General features: G+C 45.9%; 1 protein-coding gene across 1 annotated transcript in view; it reads right to left on the bottom strand.

Moving 5' to 3' along the window:
- Window positions 1-9,321: 9,321 nt before the first annotated feature.
- Window positions 9,322-21,414, bottom strand: part of FAF1 (Fas associated factor 1) — a 468,145-nt gene continuing 456,052 nt past the window's right edge. Inside the window, exon 19 of the mRNA XM_051857780.3 lies at window positions 9,322-9,577. Coding sequence (XP_051713740.1) covers window positions 9,494-9,577 — 84 coding nt within the window. The 3' untranslated portion in view covers window positions 9,322-9,493. The remainder of the gene's footprint in view (window positions 9,578-21,414) is intronic.

The raw sequence follows: 21,414 nt of genomic DNA, 5'->3' as shown, positions 1-21,414 counted from the left end.
TGCGTCCTCCCCCCTTCTCAAGCCTCCATTTTTCAGATGTACCCGGACCCCACTGGGTTCCCGTGGGGTTCCCCCAGCATAGTACTTTTATTTGAGAGAGCCTGTTCTTCCCTGTGCCTGTGACTCCCATCGCATGTAATAAAACATGAAATGCACCATTTGGAGAAACTGAGGCATAGAGGGGATAGCTGTGCAAGTCAGTTCCTCGCCGATGCTTGCCATGGTTACAGGTATTGTCAGAATGGAGGCCCTGGGCGAGTCACTGCTCTGCCCTGGGCCCTGGTATCTCCATCTGGAGAATGGGTACAAGCAGCCCTGTTGTGTGGAAAAGTTCAGAATCACGAAAGGGACCTTGTGGGCTCAGTGCTCATGGGGGGCGCTCAGCTGAGGCCTTGGGCCAGAATACAGCAACCTTGCGGGCTACACACCTGGCTTCCCTTACGTGTGCTTCTCCCTGTCCCCAAACACAGGGAGAAATGTTTCAGAAGACTCTCCTTGTTGCCAGCTCCTCAGAAAAGTCCTTTACACGTTACTCATGTATGTCCAAGGCAGGCAGGCAGGCAGGCAGTGGAGACCTGCGCCTGAGGGCTGGCTCCATTCTGATGCTGTGGGGTGCCTTCCTTCTCTGATCCTGAATCTCAAGGACTGTGAGGCTTGGCAGGCCCGCTGGGCACGGGGTGGACTCTGGGCAGAGCCTGCAGATGGTGTCTACTTCTCCCCTGGCATCTTTCTGCCCCAAAATACCATGGGCCTCGTGGGGGTTCCCACAGCTCTTGGAACACCTTGAGCTCCTCCTGAAATTGGGGGCCCCAACCTACCCCAGGGTCAACGCTGGAGGCTGGGAATCACATTTAACAAAAGGCCTCAGTGATGAATGAGTGAGTCAAAACTAATGCAGTCTCCACAGTGGAAAAACAAAACTTGTTAGGAGAGACACAGCCCGAGCATGGGCCATGGCCATGGACTACAGTAGCTATGAAACTCGGGACAAATGACCTCTCCAAGCCTCAGTTTATCAATGTAAGAAACAAGCATAGTAAGATCCACATAGTTTTGCAGTTCAGCCATTTCTATCACATTTATTGTCTGTGCAAACAATCACAGCAAGGTAAAAACGGCCATCCTAGGGCCACATACGGGGATGAGAAGAGGCCCTCACCTTGTCCCAGGAGGTTTTCTGGAGGAGTGGAGCGCAGTAGTAGTCGAACTCTGCAGCCAAGCTGCCTGGGCTTCATTCCTGGCTCCTTGGTTTTCTAGCCGTGTGACCATGGACAAATTACCACATCGCTGTGTCTGCTGACTAACAAACTGGAGAGAACAGAACCAGCTACTTCACAAGGTTGTTGTGAGGAATACAAGTACACCTGTCCACGCCTGACTTAGGAGCACAATACACATAATTAAGTGTATTTTTATCCACAGGCATTGATTTGTGCTGAAGGATAATGGAACAATTCAGATTGACTTGACTCTCATGGAGTTGATACCTTAGGCAACATCTGAGCTGCTCTCCAAGTACAACATGCCTCTTCTCTTGGTAGGATTTGAGAGGAGACCAGAGGGTTGATGAAGGAACTCGGGGACCGCTGAAGTCTAGCAGCCCCCAGACAGGAAAACTCCGCAGACGAGAGACGGAGGAGGGTCTTCCACTGAGGCAGGCAGAGACGTGGGAGCACAGGGTCCCTGAGGGCAAGGTTGGGAGGTAGGAGCGTCACTGGGTTTCCGTGGAAGCTACACCTCCTGAAGCTCCTCGTAGAGGAGGGTACCGGGGCAAACAGAGGGCCAGTTCCTTTCCTCACTAGCTGTGTGTCTCCGAGGCAGCGACACAATGTCTCTGAACCTGTTTTCTTAACTGTAAGATGAGGAGAACAATAGCACCAACTTTGCAGAGTAATTCTAAGGATGGCATGGGAGGACACGGCGTACAAAGTCCCTAGCACCATGCTGGGCATGGCTACGTACTCAATCCCAATTCCTTTACTCTTTTTCTTTCCTCAGCAGTCCCAGTTGGTTTTGCTGCAGCTCCAATTAATTAACTGCTTCAGTAACCACTGAGCACATGACCACGATGCGGCAGACCTGGGCTGGCTCTGGAAGCGAAGACAGAATTAAGATCTGTCTGTGCCCTCAGTGTTCCCAGACGAGCTGAGTGTTAGAGACGTTAGTGGCCACCTTATTAGTACACAGATACCATGCTTGCTTTGTTTAAATTGAGTTAATAAATTCAAACTTACTGTGTGCTTATTAGGTGCTAGTCATTTTGCTAGGCTTTGAGGATATGAAGTGACTCAGACCCTTTGGGGGTTCAGAGTCTGGGGTTGGGAGAAGGAAGGACATGTAAGCTCAGAGCTACGCGATCCAGTGCTAGCCAGGAAAGGGCAGATTCATAGCACAGGCGGCCGTGAGGGGGTGTGTGGCGAGGGTGGAGGAACCATCTTGGATGAAGCCAAGTCCACACTGAGAGTGAAGGATGGGTGGGCAGCAGAAGCCTGGGGGGGGTGGTGGTGGTAGGGAGAGTGGTGTGTAAGGCCAGAGAGGACAGCGAGCTGGAACTTTCAGCAAACTGCAGATAGCTGGGGGAGAGGGCGGTGAGGGCAGACTGGCAATACAGACACCAAGGAGGTGGGGGCCTCATGATAGGCGTTTTCAAGCCAAGCTGAGGGTCTGGGTTTTGTCTGTAGGCTAAAGGGAAACCTCGGCGAGGATCAAGGCAGGGGTGTGACATGGTGAGGCGGGTGTTTCAGAACGCTCCTCCTGGCAGCCATGTGCAGACCTCTGTAGAAGAGAAGGGACTGCAGGGGGCAGGTCGGTGAGGATGTGGTCTTACAGCCACGTGACAGATGGCGACAGTCTCAAGGGAAGGAATGGCAGGGGTATGGATTCTGGAGGAGTCAGGGAGGTAGGCGGTACAGGGTTCTTCTCAAATCACTGCATGCACTTCAAAGTCAAAGGCACTGCTTAAATTCTGGCTCGAGCCACCTTGGAGACTGAGTTTTCTATGAAGCTGTGCGTCTCTCTCTTAGTACCCACCCATACTATAAAAAGTTATTGTTGTTCTAACAACGATTTGAAATGCCTTGGTAAGATGTCGTACTTTCCTTGAAGGCAGAATTGCAGTGTCATGAAAACAGCAGGGGCTTTGGAGCCAAGGTCTGGGTCCAGAACCCTGCTCTGCTCTGCATTAACTGTGGCGCTCACGCCAATCACTTCGTCCCTTAGAGCCTGCAGCCTCTTCAAAATAAGGGCAAGACCGCCTGTGGCTGTGAGGTTACACAAGGTGGGGTCTGCAAAGTTTGGAGCGTGGTACTAGGCACATTTAGCCCCCACCCCCCCATTCTATCTTAGGCTTCTCTTTATGGACACCAGTGCTGCAGGGACTCAGGGACTTAGTGCGGGGCTCTTCGACTCTTCCTTGAAGGGTCCTAGAAACAGTGCTCTTGGACTTGTATTCACTCTGTTTTGTAAAAGGGAATTTTGAAATTTATTTTCATCTTATTTCAGAGAAAGGAAAGGGGAGAGAGAGAGGAGGGAGAGAGAGATGCCCAGAACAGTCAGGTCTGGCCAGGCTGAAGCTAGGTGCTTGGAACTTCACCTGGTCTCCCACTTGGATGGCAGGGACCCAAGTACTTGAGCCATCAGCTACCTCCTCAGGATCTGCACAAGCAGCAACCTGGATCAGACGAAAAGGAGCTGGGACTTGAACCAGACCCTTAACATGGGATGTGGGTGACACAAGAGTCAACCACAGAGCCAAACGCCTGCCCTTGTGTCCACTCTTCATGTCTGCTCTGTCTTCTCCCATAAACTGCCACTCTCACTGCTGGCATCACCACCTCTCCTTTCCTATCATAATCCCGCCAAAGTTTGCAGAACAGATAGATAAAAGCTGTTCTAAGTGCTTCACCTTAATTCAGTTAATCTTCATCAAACCTTATCCCCCAGGTACTGTTCTTATTGCCATTTTATAGCTACAAGCTGAGGCACAGGGAGGTGAAGTGACTTCAAGCACACACTGCTAGTGAGTGGAGGAATGGCCTGGGCCCAGATGATGTGGCTCCAGAGGCTCTCTCTCTTTTTTTTAGATTTATTTATTTATTTATTTGACAGAGTAACAGACAGTGAGAGACAGAGACAGAGATAAAGGTCTTCCTTCCGCTGGTTCACTCCCCAAATGGCCGCCACGGCCAGAACTACGCCGATCCAAAACCAGGAGCCAGGAGCTTCTTTCCTGGTCTCCCACGCAGGTGCAGGGTCCAAGCACTTGGGCCATCCTCCACTGCCTTCCCAGGTCACAGCAGAGAGCTGGCCTGGAAGAGGGGCAACCGGGACTAGAACCCCACACCCATATGGGATGCCGGCGCCGCAGGTGGAGGATTAACCTAGTGCGCCACCAAGCAGGCCCCCAGAGGCTGCCTCTTAACCACCCGTTACCCCACCTCCCCACGCCAAGAATCGCAGTGTGCAAAGTAAGTTAACAGACTGAACACTGGAGATCTGCTGTTTTTCCTTTGACCAAACTTTCCAAGGGAGCAGCCGACTGGCAGATGATTTAAGACAAGGGAGAAATACTAAACGCAGAGGGAGGTTCAAGGCAAGAAAGCCTATTGGTTGCATTTCATCCTTTTTGGGGTTTATTTGAGATAAAAATATGACTTTGTAAACAAAATGGACAGATTCAACTTCCCAAATGATCTGATGTTTGCATCGTGTCAACAGTGGTTCTTCGGGGCCAGTGCTGTGGCGCAGTGGGTAAAGCAGCCACCTGCAATGCCTGCCTCCACAATGGGAGCTGGTTCAAGTCCCCGCTGCTTCACTTCTGATCCAGCTCTCTGCTACGGCCTGGGAAAGCAGTGGAAGATGGCCTGCCCAAGTTCTTCGGCCCCTGCCACCACTGTGGGAAATCTGACTCAAGTTCCTGGCTCCTGGCTTTAGCCCCGCTCAGCATTAGCCACTGCAGCCATCTGGGGAGTGAACCAGCAGATGCAGAGCTCTCTCTCCCTCTCTCTCCATAACCTTGACTTTTAAAAATGGATAGATAAATCTTTCTTTTTTTAAAAGGTGGTTCTTCAATCTTCTTGATCAACAGTTCCCACTGACCATCTAAGAAATACAGATTCCATTTCCAGAAAAGACGTTTAGCTTTTTGTTTGTAATTGTAGAGGATTCCAAGATCCATTCTTGGAGATGAATGAAGTGAAAAATCAGAGGCTAGGGCTCGAGTCCTGATTCTACTGACATGTGTGTAACTTTAGAGCGCTGGGCCCTGCATTCCAAAGTGGAATGCCCGTCCCTGCCTCGTCTCCCTCATAGCAGTGGGCTGTGGCGGAGTGTGGAGGCTGTGGTACGCGACAAAGCGCTACCTGAATGCTGTCAGGACACTGACGTTCTGAGAAGTTACTCACCTTCAGGTCAACAGGTATCAAACAGGAAGACACTGAAATGTTTAGAATGTGTATGGATCAAATTATATCCTGCATGCAAAAGGGTTACATAGACTGTAAAGTGTGATGCCTATGTGAGTTACTTGTGGGCAGAGTTAGGACTCCATGACCCATCTACCTGTGGGACCCAGGACTAGGTGGTTGAGAGGTTGAAAAGCTTGGGTGGAAATGTGTCAGTGATGCTACTGATGGGAATAATTAAGAACCTTTCTTAGATCCAAATGAAAAAAATCCATGCTTTGGAAGGAATTTGCCAGCACTCTGCTTTCTCTTAACAGTCCATTCCAGGGGCAAGTGTTTGGCATAGCAGTTAAGTGGCTGCGAGGGACACCAACCTCTCACATCAGAGTGCCTGGTTTGAGTCTTGGTTACTCTGCTACTGATAAAGCTTCCTGCTGATGTACCTCCTGGGAGGCAGCAGGTGATGATGGCTCAAGTACTTGGGCCCCTGTCATCATGTGGGAAGCCTGGCCTGGACTGAGTTCTGTGTTCCCAGCTTTGGCTTGGGCAGTCCTGGTTGTTGCAGGCATCTGGGGTATGAGCCAGTGGATGGAAGATCTCTCTTCATCTTTCTCTTTCTCTGCTTTTCTAATAAGAGAAGAAATATGAAACAAAACCAAAAAACCTATCTAACTGAGTTAGCATACTCAGGTCAGCATGTTTAGCTTTTGGGAGTTGCAATTTTTTTTTTTAAAGATTTATTTCTTATTTGAATGCCAGAGGTGGGGAATGAAGAGAGAGAGAGAGAGAAAGAGAGTGAGAGAGAGAGGGCGAGAGAGAAAATGAGAATGAATGTCTATCTTCCATCTGATGGTTCACTCCCCAAATGGCAGCAACAGCCATGCCTTGGCCAGGCTGAAGCCAGGAACCTGGAACTCCATCCAGGTCTTCCACATGTGTGGCAAGGGCCCAAGCACTTGGGCCATCTTCTGCTGTTCTCCCAGGTGCATTAGCAGGGAGCTGGATAAGAAGTGGAGCAGCTGAGACACGAACTGGTGCCCATAGAAGATGCTGGTATCCCAGATGGTAGCCCAACCTGTGAGCAACGATGCAATTTTAAAGTGGGAATAGTAATTTGAATGCAATCGCAAACTTATTTCATGTTTCTAATGTCACCAATAAGTAAAATCTGTAACAGCCTAAATCTTATTCTCTTACATTAAAAGAAAGATCCCCATAAAAATGTGCTTGTCCAACTCCAACTGGATGCTTGCACCTGTTTGTTCCCTAAAACTAGCAGCGCTAGAGAATTGCAACATCTCAAACTAGAGCCCTCTAAAAAAACTGTACCTTCTAAAAAGCAACAGGATACCGGCAAAATTTCTCTAAAGGAGAACAACTTTCTAAAACAATGATGAAAAAGCATATATCAACTTGTTTTTGTAATGGTACTTTTTTTTTTTAAGATTGACTTATTTATTTGAAAGGCAGAGTTAGAGAAAGAGAAAGAGAGAGAGAGAGACAGAGACAGAGAGGCAGAGAGAGAAATCTTCATCTGCTTGTTTACTCCCCAAGTGGCTGCAATGGCTGGAGCTGAGCTGATCTGAAGCCAAGAGTGAGAAGGTTCTTCTGGGTCTCCCATGTGGGTGCAGGGTCCCAAGCACTTGGGCCATCTTCCACTGCTTTCCTAGGTGCATTAGCAGGGAGCTGGATCAAAGTAGAGCAGTCAGGACACAAACTGGCACTCACACAGGATGCCAGCGTTGCAGGGAGAGACTACCCACTATGCCACAGGGCCGGACTCATGTGTGTGTCAACTTTACACATTTAGGTAGCATTTAATCACTTTTATGAAATTGTTTTCAGAGTAGTCTACATTGTTGGAATACAGAAGTAAAGATAAGTAGGAGGGAACATTGTGATGTAACCAAATCCAAATCAGATGGAACATGTTACAAATTAAAGTGAATTCAGAGTCCCTTCCCTCAAAGCCCTACCCACACCCCGGCTGCTGTTCCTGAGTTTAGGACTGCAACTTCTCCATAGCTTCTACAGAATAAGAGCTCCTGGAAGAAAAAAAAAGCTGATGCCCCAGTGCCCTTAGCACTGGAAATGACTGACTATCCTGTGGAGTCTCTTGGTTAGGAGGTAGGGGTGGAACTGGACAGGAAGTGCCCTGGTTGAATTCCTCCCATCAGTGGGTGTTCCTCTCAGTCTCTCTGGAGAGACTCCTGGGGCCACAGAAGGTCCACACTTAGATGCAGCACTAGTCTATTAGGAACACTGCATTTTTAAGAGTGTCTATAGGAGGTCCCTGGTTGAAACATCAGAGGAAAGACACAAGCTGGCAGTAAGCCAACACCTACTTCTGGACAGAGGGAAAATGACCAGGCATATCTCCAACTTTGGTTAGAATCTTCTGAGAACCCCTTTACAAGGGTTGGGAGAACAAATGCAGAATTTAGACTCTCTTTTTTGAACAACCCCTAGGATAAAGACCAAAGGTGATACGAAAACAGATATGGAGAAGCATTCTAAGATTAAAAAGAAATCACTGGCAGGCACCGTGGCTCAATAGGCTAATCCTCCGCCTTGCGGCGCTGGCACACCGGGTTCTAGTCCCGGTCGGGGTGCCGGATTCTGTCTTGGTTGCCCTGCTTCCAGGCCAGCTCTCTGCTGTGGCCAGGGAGTGCAGTGGAGGATGGCCTAAGTGCTTGGGCCCTGCACCCCATGGGAGACCAGGAGAAGCACCTGGCTCCTGCCATCGGATCAGCGTGGTGCGCCGGCCACAGCACGCTGGCCATGGCAGCCATTGGAGGGTGAACCAACGGTAAAGGAAGACCTTTCTCTCTGTCTCTCTCTCTCACTGTGCACTCTGCCTGTCAAAAAAAAAAAAAAAAAAAAAAAAAAAGAAATCACTAACTGTGAAGGTACAAATTGTATTCCTATGAACTAAACTCCAAACCCCAAATCCAGATTAACAAAAGTCCGTATTTACTAAATTAAATTCAAAACTGCTAAATGCAGTTCCAGGTAAGACAAGTCCTGTGAGCTGAGCCCCCAAGTTTGCTCACATAAATATATCAAGTCTAAATTTTCAGCCATAAAAAGAGATTCCTTTCATTTGAGAAGGGAATCCATCATCTAATACTAAAATGATAAATGAATCAAACAGTGGAACTAGTTCCCCATTACAGAAGAGCTCACGGGGCAGCTGATCCGATTTTGGTGACAGGTAAGAATTGTGTTCAGTGTACACTGACGAACTAGCAACCTGGGTCTGGTATCTGGAAGGTTCCAACTGCCAAAATGCAAACCTAAAAGCAGTTTCCTACAGCTGGTGTGGATTTCAAAGCCTTGGTACTGGTCCTCTCTGCGCACTACCTCCTCACTCAAACTGTGCTCCTCAGTACTTTCCCAGGCTGCAGAGGAACAGCAAGTATGTCCAGGGACTGAAGGCAGAAGCAGTAAACAACCATGTTGCCTTTATGTGAAATGCAGTCCTCAAACAAAACCTTACATCTCAGTACAGAAGTCAGAAAGTGCCAACAAAAGTGATATGCTTTTTTTTTCCTACAACGTTTAATCTCCACACCAAGAATGTCTCATTTGTCTTCCCCCCCAACCGCGCCTCTTAAAATTAGGTGACAAAGTAGAAATCCAGTCATGAAAATAAAAAGGCAGTGTTGTATGAGGCCTGGCTCAGTGAGACATACCAAATATCTCAAGCATCTTGGCGTTGCAGGTCAGAAAGAACTGTCCCAGACACTGTGGGGAAAAGACAGGCACTGGAGAGGTAAAGATTCTACACAGCGATCGCTCACACGGAGCAGTGCATTCCTTAGTTATTTTACGAGGGCCAAGTGCAGGGGAGAGAGAGGACAGCAGAGCTGTCATTCTCTGGAATGAAGGTCGGGAACATATACTCGTGAAGGGGAAATTTTAAGTAGGTATGTTTATTATTACTTTTTTTTCCCAGCAATCTTGCAAGAGGCAGAAGTGTGACACTGAATTGAGTGAGACGAGCGTGTGGGTGGGTTGGCGAGGAGCCGTTCTCTTGAGGCAGGCCGCTGGCTTGTCGAGGAGTGGCTGGTTCCACCGCTGGGCTTTGCTTACTCTTTTGCTTCAAGGAAAAGGGTTTCTTGAGGGAACAACTTTACCTCCAATAATGATTTATTTGGGTCCAGCTGAGTTACCTGAAAAAAAAAAAAAAAACCACACACACACACACACACACACACATACACAAATGTTCAGAAGACTGGAACAAGGACTATTTTCTCCATATGGTATTCATTTTATCTATGCATGGTGACTTTGAACTTACTGTGAACTGGCACGAGCATTTTTACATTATCTCATTTCATCTTAAAAATAACCTTGTGTAGGTACTACTTCCATTTTTAAAGCAAGGAAACCAGAGTTCAGAGAGGTTGTCTCTGAGTGTAAGTCAAGTGGGGAAACTAGCAGCATTCGTCCTCAGGGCATAAGTTCTGGAGACTCAACCTATTTCTGGAGGGTGGAGCTCCCTTGCACCCGGCACAGCACAGCCTGGCCAGCAGAACAGGGGCCCTCAGGAAAGATGCTGCCTAAACAGCCAATCAGCATTCCTAGGGACTGCCACAGGCTCAGTTCATTCCTGATAGCAGGGGAGCCTTTTTGAGGTTGATCTTCCTGCTAACACTACATGCAGTAAACTGTACAATGGCCACAAAGTGTCCAAAGATGAGTGTTTCCCTTAGTGAGGGAGCCCTATGGAGGCCTTGCAGTCTCTTGCTTACTGTGGAAAAAAATGAATCAAATGCCATAATGCAACTTTCTATTTAGAAATAACAAAATAATTATTGCATATAATCAACAACAAAGTAAATACAGACAAAATCTTCTTGACTCAACGGATAGGCTAGTTATACAGGGATTTTAATTTAGCTTTAGGGGGCTGGCACTATGGTGTAGCAGGTAAAGCCTCCGCCTGAAGTGCAGGGGACATCTCATATAGGTGCCGGTTTGAGTCCCAGCTGCTCCACTTCTGATCCAGCTCTCTGCTATGGCATGGGAAGCAGTAGAAGATGACCTAAGTGCTTTGGGCCTTGCAACTGTGTGGGGAGACCCAGAAGAAGCTCCTGGCTCCTGGCTTCGAATTGGCCCAGCTTGGCCATTGCATCCATCAGGGTAGTGAACCAGTGGATGGAAGACCTCTCTCTCTCTCTCTCTCTCTCTCTCTGCCTCTGCCTCTGCCTCTCTGTAACTCTGCCTTTCAAATAGATAAATAAATCTTAAAAAAAAAAATTAGCTTTATGCTCTCCTAGGTCAGGGGCAGGGATTGTTTTCCCAGCCTGAGAGTGACTGTAACAAAATTTTTAAAAGTAGTCAGGATGGATGTGAAGATGAAATGAGAAAAAACATTATTAGCACAGAGCAGGTATTTAATAACGGCTGCTGTGTGTGAGAGCAACTAAGGATGGATGGACACACAGACCAACGGGCAGCTATGAGTGATACGAGGCCAGAAAAACCCCAGAAAGGCTTCAGGCTGCTGCTCTGCTAGATAACATGAGGGCTCTGGGTCTCTGAGGCAGGCAATCTTGTCTTCTGCTCCACTCAAGCCACTTCTAATGAGCTGGCCCTGCTGTCTCCTTCGGGCTGGGGGAGGAGATGCCCTGGGGGCCAAGGCCAAGTGTCACAGGCGAGCTGGCAAGCTGAAGGGGGAATAACACTATCTTCAACTGTATCCATATGGAAATCTGGTATGCCCAGGAGGGTCATCAAGAAGACGCATCCGACCCTAGAATCCTCTCTGCTTATAAGAACCTAGAACAAAGCTCACTCTACTCATATCTCTTGGGTTGTGGGCAGATGGGCCCCGCACAGTGGCAGGAGGGCCCGGCCTGCTGTCTGTCTTCCAGCACAGTGGGGCAAGCTGCTGGCAATGTTTACCTACTTCCCCAATCACCGTGCAGGCCTGCGCAGGCTTCTGTCAACAAACAGAGCTGTGCTGTCTCTGCTTCCCACTCTTTGGCATTTTCTGTCCAGCTGCTTCTGCTATTGTTCTTAATTAACATGCCAGAGCTCTTCCGGCATCTTCTACTTTGTTATTTGTGGTTTGTAAATATGATGTTTGCTGGCAGAAAGAAAACCCGTAATAGTGCCAGAGCTGTGAGTGCAGGCAGGGTTATGTGCTAGGAGGCAAAGGAGGCTGGGAAGTGGAGTATCAGGCCTGAGTTGCACTGTGCCAGGGTTATCAATATGCAAGGTCAGAGATTCATAAATCATATTCCGTTGTCACATGAGAAAACTGTGTCCAAGAAAAGGTAAGTGATTTATTTTTCAGACAATTTAAGTGAGAGAGGGTTTGGAAAGGAGGACCCTAAAATTTCTAGGATACCTATTACTTGCTAGGCATTTAAAGTATATTATTTCATTTAATGCATATCACAACCATGTAGGTAGTGAAGATGAGAAAACTGAAGCTCAGAGTGGATACAATCTGTTTAAGGTCATACGGCTAGAAAAGGCCTGTGAATGTAGCATCATGGTTAGAAAGAGCAATGCAAACCTAGATTCAAATCCTTCTTACCTAGACGACTGTAAAGAAGTTACACAACCTGCGAGCTTCAGTTTTCCCACCTGTAAAATGGGACCACAGTTTCTCTAACGTCATAGGTTGTTGTGATGGTTAGATGGAATAGCGCTGGAGAAGCTTCCACTACAGTTCTTGAGCTGACACGGTGCTCGGAAGGTGGCAGCCACTACTGGCTGGGCACTGCTTTGGGTAGGAGCTGGACTTTCCAGTTTTCAAGCTGAAGCTCTTATCTCTAAATCCTCCTGAAGCCTTTGTTTTTAGCCCAGCTCCCAGCAGGAGTGTTGCCTTCTCTCTCATGTACTGCCTCACTCTCTGGAGACCCCTTTCTAGAGCTTCCATGAGGCTGTGGTGCCAATGGACTACTGCAAAGTGAACAAGGCTCTGCTGGGGTGCTCCCTCCCATGTCCCACATCCACCCATGTTCTCCCTGAGGTCTTTTTAGACAGGCTTTTAAAATAACCAAAGCTAAACTTTATCCATTCTCATTTCCCTGGCATGGACAAATTAACTAAGGGAAACGTAGCGGGTTATAGACACCATGCTTCTCCTCAGCAAGATACTGGCCAGACTGTGATTCCTGTCGGCAGTTTTCTGGGTCCCATTCAAGAATGGCACAGATGGTTCTGGGTCCCAACTGCTTTGTTTCCCAACTAGGCCCCTGCTAATGTGCCTGGGAAAACAGTGGAGGATGGCCCAAGTGCTTGTCCCCTGCCACACACATAGGAGACACAGATGGAGTTCCTGGTTCCTGGTTTGAGCCTGGCCCAGCCCTGGAAGGAAGCAGATGGAAGAGTTTTCCCTGTTTCTGTCTTTTGAATGAATGAATGAATGAATGAATGAATGAATCTGGGGGTGAGGTGGGGTAGGTGGGCATGGCACATGCCAGGAAGGACCTACTGGTAAGGAGGAGCTGAAAAATTCTTCTTTGAGAAACAACCCAAGCACTGGAGATGTCTGCCTGGAGGGCAATGAGAAGTGGTTGTGGGGCTGCTGCTACAGGAGCAAAGAGGGGCCGTGTCAGCCTTCTTTGGGTATCTGAAGGGCTGCACATGGAAGACAGAGCACATGTGTTCTACGCAGCTCCAGTGGGTAGAGCTAGGGCTGGGGAGTTAAATTGTGGGGAAGCAGAACTCAGCCAGGCAGAAACAACTTCTTTTAAAAAAAGATTTATTTATTTATTTATTTATTTTAAAAGTTAGAGTTACAGAGATAGAGTAAGAGACAGAAACAAAGGAAGAGAGGGAGAAAGAGGGAGAGGGGGAGAGGGGGAGAGAGGGAGAGGGGGAGAGGGGGAGAGGGGGAGAGAGGGAGAGAGGGAGAGGGGGAGAGGGGGAGAGGAGCCAGGAGCTTCATTCAGGTCTCCCACAGGATGTCAGAGGCCCAAAGACTTGGACCATTATCTGTTGCTTTCCCAGGTCATTAGCAAAGAGCTCAACTGGAAGCGGCACAGCTGGGACTCGAAATGGCACCCACGTGGGATGCTGGCATTGCAGGTGGTAGCTTTACCTGCTATGCCATAACAGCCCCTGAAAGAGCTTGTAAACAGATACAGCAGTAGCTGTCAATGTTGCTGCCAGTGCTTCTCTCTTTTACTTTGCTTCCTCCTCCTGTTTTTTATTTTCTTGTTTTTCAGTCATCATCATCACAGCAGCAACTCTCACTTACTGAGCCCTACCCAAGTGGCTGGAAGCATGGTAAATACTTTGCAGATATAGTTCCTTAACTAGTCTTCACAATGGTTGCATGAAATTAGTGTTGTCATTGATTGGTTACAGCCAAATTTACCATAGGTTATCTTGCCAAAGATCTGACTTCAAGCTCATGATAACCTGAACGCATCTGGCCACATGTGGCTAGCCATCCTGGGGAAACAGAGTGGGAGGGAGAAGTGAGGTTAGTGGACTCCGCTCTCCCTAGAGCATTCAAAGAGGGGCTTACTAAAAGGTGATGAAGATAAAGATGCTAGTAGATGCTTCACTGAGCATCTACTTTGTATCAGAAATATTCAAAGCACTTTACATTACAGAATACTGTAATTTTCACAGTAACCCTCTGAGGTGGGTGTTATCATCATCCCCATTTTACAGATGAGGATACTGAACCATGCAACAGATGAAGTAACTTGCTCAAGGCCTCACATCTATTAGTGCAGAGCCAGAATATGAAGAGAGGCACTCTTGCTTGGGCCTGACTCCCAGATTCTACCACCAAGGGATGGTGCTGAGAGTGGGATCTACACAGAGAAAGAAGCTGGAGAAGATCCTAAGGTTGCTTCTAACCAAGCTATCAGGATATAAAATCTCCACCTGAAAATGGCAAAAGGTCAAGGGTCAAGGGAAAAAAAATTCCTGAAATATTTATAAAATACGAATACAAAAACCCAATGTGAGCTTGTGTTTTGCCATTTACTTGGGACTTTACTGAATTATTGACTCTGTAAATCAACAGAGAAACCCACCCTTTGGGAAACCCCTTAGAGGAGGAGGGGCGTTCTCAGGTACGAGGTATTGGCTGACTATCCAGAGTTAGAAAATGAAAGTCAACCACCTTGACATTTTCTTCACTGTACTTTAGAAAACCTGAATTGATAGATTTTCTTATTAAATTAATAATTTAGCCAATGGCTTTGTGAAACAGTTTATATTAGCAAAAATGGGACATATTCTCTGCCAAACAGAGCTATACTTTTTTCTTTTACTTATTTGAAAGGCAGATACAGAGAGGGAGGGAGGGAGAAATAGAGAGAGTTTCCATCTGCTGATTCACTCCCCAAACAGCTGCAACCAGGAGCCTGGAACTTCTACTGATCTCCCACATGGGTGGAAGGGGCCCAAACACTTTGTCCTCAGGCTCATTAGCAGAGAGCTAGATGGGAACTGGAATAGTCAGGACTTGAACTAGAGCCCATATGGGGTGACAGACATTGCAGGCGGTGGTTTAATCTGTTATGCCACAGTGCAGACCCCAAGAGCTATACTCTTCTCAATCAATTTTCTCTGCAGTTAGAAATTTCACATACATTTTACTTTTATTACTTCTCTGGGTTTCAATTCCTTTTCTACAAAGCATAACATTGCTATTTGGAAAAATGTGAACCAATGAGACAGAGTCTCACCCTTGGTCATGCTGTGAATTCCAGAATGTTAAGGTACTGAAGCTTTTTAAATGCCAAACAGCCCTTCATTTCTGGTGGGCAACCTGGGACACCGACAGGTGTCTGTGACTGGGCTCAGGTCACAGTTGAGTAGCAGCAGACATGCGGTTCTACTCGAGTTTCTGCCTTGTTTTGGGGATCTTTCTAGCCACATAGTTCGACCTCTCTCTTGTTTTTCATACCTCGAGTATAAATACACTACAACTATTACCAGGCTGGGAACTACTTGAGGGCAACTGCTAAGTAATACTACAAATAGTAACAGCAGTGATATTTGTATAGTACTTTATAGTTTGCAAGATCTTTATAAAATATTAACTCACAATCATGTGGGGGTAAGGTGTTATTATCAACCCTTTTTTTATTTAGTTTTGCTAAGGTATTGCTTTTATTTTGAAACTTAGTAAAGGAGTCTGGATCTAGTATTTTATACTTAGGAAAAAGGATTATCTTTTAAAAATATTATCAATGTATTTTAACAGCTTATAGAAGAAACACATTGCAAGAGTACTTGGAAATCAGCCTATTGGACTTGCCTATGATCATACATATAAGTGGTAGAGGCAGAACCAGAACTCAGGCCTTTTAATTTTTCTCATAATTCTCATAATAACACCTCACCCCCTTATGCAAGTGGCCTAATAATGTTCTTTCTTACTCCACGAGTTATAGCCTTCAGGTTCAATGTGTGGAATCGGGAAGTAAGAAACTGAGAAATGTTTTTCAAAGTATTTTCTAACTTTGAATAACATTTGCACTTCAGAAAATTCCAGCACCTTCAAGACAGAAAATCTGTGTTGTCACAAGTTTGCTGTAGTATTTATTTGCCTGTTCACTTCCAGAGACCAACTACCACCATTTTCCAGCCTGCGTACCAGGGCCACTGTGACCAGAGAGACCCCTGCAGAGTCTGGTTCCAAGGAGCAACCCTTTGCCACACTGGGAGAACACTTCCTATTCATACAGACAGCAAACACTTCGCTTATGCATGTCTTCCTCCTCCCATCAATGTGAGAGAGAAGCTGGTCCCATCCCTCAGACACAGACAGACCACAATAAACATCCCCAGGCTTAAGGAAATCCATCCGCTTAGTTATGAACTATGTTTCTGAAAGTCCACCCTCTCCTTCAATTCCCCAGCAAGCTCAGTCTCCTCAGAATTCCTGTGCAGACTACTGAGGCTGTATGCCGTCTCATGCTGTCATTGTGGTCCTGGTTCTAGCAATATGACTGTGGACAAGGCACTTTTCTAGACTTTAATTTTTTCATTTAAAAAAGATGTGGTGAGGGGTAGGCATTTGGTGGTCAAGACACCTATATTCCATTTTAGAGTGCCTGGGTTCAATTCCTGGCTCTGGTTTCTGAATCCAAATTGCTGCAAATGCAGATCCTGGGAGGCAGTGGTGATGGCCCAAATGAACGGGTTTCTGCCACCCACATGAGAAATCTGGACTAAATTCCCTGGCTTTCAACCTTGGCCTGGCCCAGTTCCAGTCACTGTGGGCATTTGGAGAGTGAACCAGGAGATGGGAGATCTGTGTTTCCTAAAAATAAAACTTTTTTTTTTTTTTTTTGACAGGCAGAGTTAGACAGTGAGAGATAAAGAGAGAGAAAGGTCTTCCTTTTCTGTTGGTTCACCCCACAATGGCTGCTGCGGCCGGTGCGCTGCAGACAGCATGCTGCGCCGATCCAAAGCCAGGAGCCAGGTGCTTCTTCCTGGTCTCCCATGCGGGTGCAGGGCCCAAGCACTTGGGCCATCCTCCACTGCCTTCCTGGGCCACAGCAGAGAGCTGGACTGGAAGAGGAGCAACTGGGACAGAATCTGGCACCCCAACTGGGACTAGAACCCAGTGCTGGTGCTGTAGGAGGAGGATTAGCCTAGTGAGCCGCGGTGCCAACCAAAAAACAAAACTTTTTTTAATGCTAGGGCTAGTGTTTCTTTGGAGTCAACAGGACTATAGGTGGGCCTTGGAAGTACAAACACTTCGGTTCAAATCTCAGCTCTTAGCCAAGTCTGCGGGATGCTTCCAGTTTCAATTTCCTTTTCTACTGAGTGAAAGGATGATTGTGGGGAATTACACCACAGAGCCTGACATGGAAGCTATAATGATTCAATACTTGTTTTATGTGTTAGTAGATATCACCTCCATGGTTTGAGCTCCCCAGTGGTTGGGATGGTTGAAGTATGATCTAGGGAGGGATAATGGGGTTGGATTTCTACTGCTGTAACCCCCTAGCTCATGAACTATAGGCAAGTTACTTAACCTCTGGTTCACTGTTTCTTTATTTATAAAGTCGAGACATTTTTTTGCCTCCCAGAATTGTGAGAATCTAGTGAGAGCTTATAATCTTTACTATGGGGAATATTTCTTGCTTTTTTAAAAAATATTTATTTATTTACTTGAGAGGTAGAGATACACACAGAGGGAAAGACAGAGAGAAAGTTCTTCCATCTACTGGTTCACTCCCCAGATGGCTGCAATGGCCACAGCCAAAGCGAGGAGCCAGGAGCTTCTTCCAAGTCTCCCATGTTGGTGCAGGGACCCAAGCACTTGGGCTATCTTCCACTGCTTTCCCTGGCCATAAGCAGAGAGCTGGATTAGAAGAGGAACAGCCAGAACATGAAACGCATCAATATGGGATGCCAGTGCTACAAGTGGAGGCTTGGCCTACTACACCACAGAGCCAGCCCCACTTTTTCTTTTTTTTAAATTTTATTTAAGTTATACAAATTTCATATATACAGATTTAGGAACATAGCGATACTTCCAACCCCACCCTCCCTCCCGCCTATACTGCAACTCTTCTTCCTCCTCCCTCTCCCATTCCCACTCATAATTTTTATAAAGATCTATTTTCAGTTTACTTAATGATCATATAGTTAACCCTACACTAAGTAAGAGTTCAACAAATAGTATGAAGAAAAAAAACCATTCCTCAACGGAAGAGACAAGGACTATAAATAGTCATCGAATCTCAAAATATCCAATTCACTGCAATACATTACATTTTAGGTATTGTATTAATTACCTTGGATCTGAGAAAACATATGCTACCTGTCTTTTTGGGACTGGCTTATTTTACTATGTATATTGGTTTCCAATTGTGTCCATCATGTTGCAAAAGACAGGATTTCTTTCTTTCTTCTGCTTTTTTTTTTTTTTTTTTTTTACAGCTGAGTAGTACTCCATAGTGTATATATACCATAATTTCTTTATCCAGTCAACGGACATCTGGGTTGATCTTTTTTTTTTTTTTTTTAAGATTTATTTACATATCTGAAAGGTAGAGTGACAGAGAGAGGGACACAGGGACACACACACACACACACACAGATCTTCTATTTGCTGGTTCTCTCCCCCAAATAGTCTCAATGGCTGGAGCTGGTCTAAGCTGAAGCCAGGAGCCCAGGATTCCACCCAGGACTCCCACAGGAGTGGCAGGGGTCCAAGTATTTGTCTATCATCCATTGCTTTCCCACATGCGTTAGCAGGGAGCTAGATCAGAAGTGGAACAGCTGGGACTGGAACTGACACTCATCTGGAAGGCCAGCATCACAGGTGGAGGCTTAACCTGCTGAGCCACAATGAGAGCTCTGGGAAAATTTATTCATATTCATGTTTCCAAGTGGAGGGACTTGTTTATTGAGTCTGAGAGAAGAATCTGAACTTAGCCTCTTCCTTTCCCTTTTCCTGAGCTAACCTGCTCTTTTGCAGGTGGACAAGTCTGTCGACTTCAGGGGTGAGAGCTCTATCAACAAGCCCCTGGGCTGCAGATCCCAAACCACATAATCCCTGATCAACTCTTCTGGTAACAAAGGTGATCATTTGATACCCACTTGAGTCCTATATCTATCTTTCAACTGTTCTTATGTCTTTCAATCAGTTTTGAACCAGTTAAATGAAGGGGCATTATTTAATGGCCCTTAAGGCCCCAAATACTTCTAATGAATAAGAAATTGCTTGACAATTATGATTTATATAACATGATACAAGGATCATAGCCCTTTTTTTCTCAAAGTCTTTTTGTTCTTTATTAAAAGATGAGAATGTCAACCAGTCAGGGCATGTATCAACTTTAAAATACAGTTCCTATCTGTAACATATAGGTATAATAAAGCTTATTCTTAAAGAGAAGCTTCTGGGGCCAGCACTTTGGTGTACTGGGTTATCACCCTGGCCTGAAGCGCTGGCATTCCATATGAGTGCCAGTTCTAGTCCCGGGTACTCCTCTTCCAATCTGCTCTCTGCTATGGCCTGGGAAAGCAGTAGAGGATGGTCCAAGTCCTTGGGTCCCTGCACCCGTGTGGGAGACCTGGAAGAAGCTCCTGGCTCAGGCTTTGGATCGGCGCAGCTCCTACCATTGCGGCCATCTGGGGAGTGAACCAGAGGATGGAAGACTTCTCTGTCTCTACCTCTCTGTGTAACTCTTTCAAATAAATAAAATAAATCTTAAAAAAGAGAGAGAAGCTTCTTTAAAGTTATTTGAGCACAAAGCAAATGTGCTAATAAACTTCCTTCTGAAGAATGCCCACATAATAACTATTATTTACAGCTTTCAAAGCACTTACAAATGTATTAAACGTCAACACTACCCTAAGAGACTGGACTCATCTTACAGATGAGAATGGCAAACCCAAGCAGGGTCATTACCAATACAAAAATCACACGAACAGGAATTACTGGAGCTCTTACTGGAACCTGGTCTTCTCACTTCAAATTCCAAGCTCCTTCTACCCTGAGAGGCATAACAAGGGCTTCATTATGTTAAATCTGCAGATTCTAGCAAAAGTGAATGTATCTGCTTTAGTGTTGTTCAAAACTAGCATTTACTTTGAAGTTGGGTGAACAATCATCTTTTTGGCTTCCTAGGAGTAGCCTATTCTATTAGTTATTCTATTAGAAAAACATTTAATAAATAATTATTAACAACATGACTCCAAAAAAAGGCTATCATTTATCAATTCTATGAGATAAGCATTCCTATTACCTCCATTTTGTAGATGAATTCTCTGAGGTTAAACATGGTTATGGGGCTTGCCCAAGATTACAAAGCTAAGAAAGATAAGGCCAGAATTTGCACCCAGGTATGTGAGCTACCAGCCTAAATCCAAAGCACTGCCCTTCACTGCCTCTCAACTTTTGATCCTACTTCTAAACAGAGAACAGTTACCGGACTAACTGGCTTTCCCTTTGGGCATAAAGAAAGCTGCACTCTGCAGCTGTGTCATGGCTCCTTTTCCTATTGTGGGATGGTCTTTGTCATTCCCAGTAGGAACACAAACTGTCTTTTGTTACTGTCAACTTAGTCCTAACAGCTAATTGCCCATTTTCTTTAAACACCTTTTGATGAGCTGGGAATCCCCAAAGAGGGCAGTTACACCCACAGAGTATCAGAGGGAGAACTGAAGAGCTAATCTGTTGGTCATGTGCTGATCAGGGTGTAAAAAGCCTTTGGTAACTGAAGTGCTTTGCAAACATAAGGGATCACTATTACTACTATTAATGGTAATGAACAACAACAATAAGCACACCACAACAATGCCAGTTGTAGCTCTTGGCAACTTCTCTTCTACCTTTGTTGCAGGTGGTAACATAGCCCCAAAAGGAACTTCCAATCTGGAGAGGTCTCCTTATGCCACTACTCTATGGTTGATCTCCAAATCTGCTTCCTGTGCAGCTGCTGGGCCAATCTGTCTCACTGAACCACAGGCACAGTGGCATTTCCAGAAAATGATGACAGATGCTGTGCTTCCCATTACTGAGCAACTGGGGTATTAGAGAGCGAGGTTGAGTGTGCTGCTGTGGCTATAATGAGCAAGGTGCCTAGGACATTTCCTTTCTTTGCTGAGTTTTCTTAGGTGAGAAGAATGGAGAAGGAAAGAAAATTAAATGAAGAACCAAGGGAGAGAAGGTTTAGGTGACAAAGAGGTGGTGTCTTGTAAACTACCCAGTTGTTCTTTGTTTTCTCACATAATAATGCTAACAACAGTTAACATGAATTGAAAGCCTACTAGGTGCTAACTATGCTAAATATTTTATAAACACCGCAACAATCTGATGAGGGAGGTACCATTATTTTCACTTTAAAAATGACCAATAGAGGCTAAGAAAGATTCTATAACCTGTATAAGACTGCACAGGCAGAAAGTGGTAGAGCAAAGACTTAAAATCAGACACAGCTCCAAAGTCCACGTTCTTAACCACTACCCAAGATTATTTTAGCATTGTAATCATGCATTGGACTACTTATTCCAAGTCTCTTATTTGGAACAACTGTCCTTCTTGTGACTGAAG

This window comes from Oryctolagus cuniculus, chromosome 7, assembly GCF_051225735.1.
Source record: "Oryctolagus cuniculus isolate XC-2025 breed Fujian yellow rabbit chromosome 7, ASM5122573v1, whole genome shotgun sequence".
Classification (NCBI taxonomy): domain Eukaryota; kingdom Metazoa; phylum Chordata; class Mammalia; order Lagomorpha; family Leporidae; genus Oryctolagus; species Oryctolagus cuniculus.
Note: the sequence above shows the minus strand (reverse complement) of the source record. Positions and strands in the feature narration are given on the sequence as shown.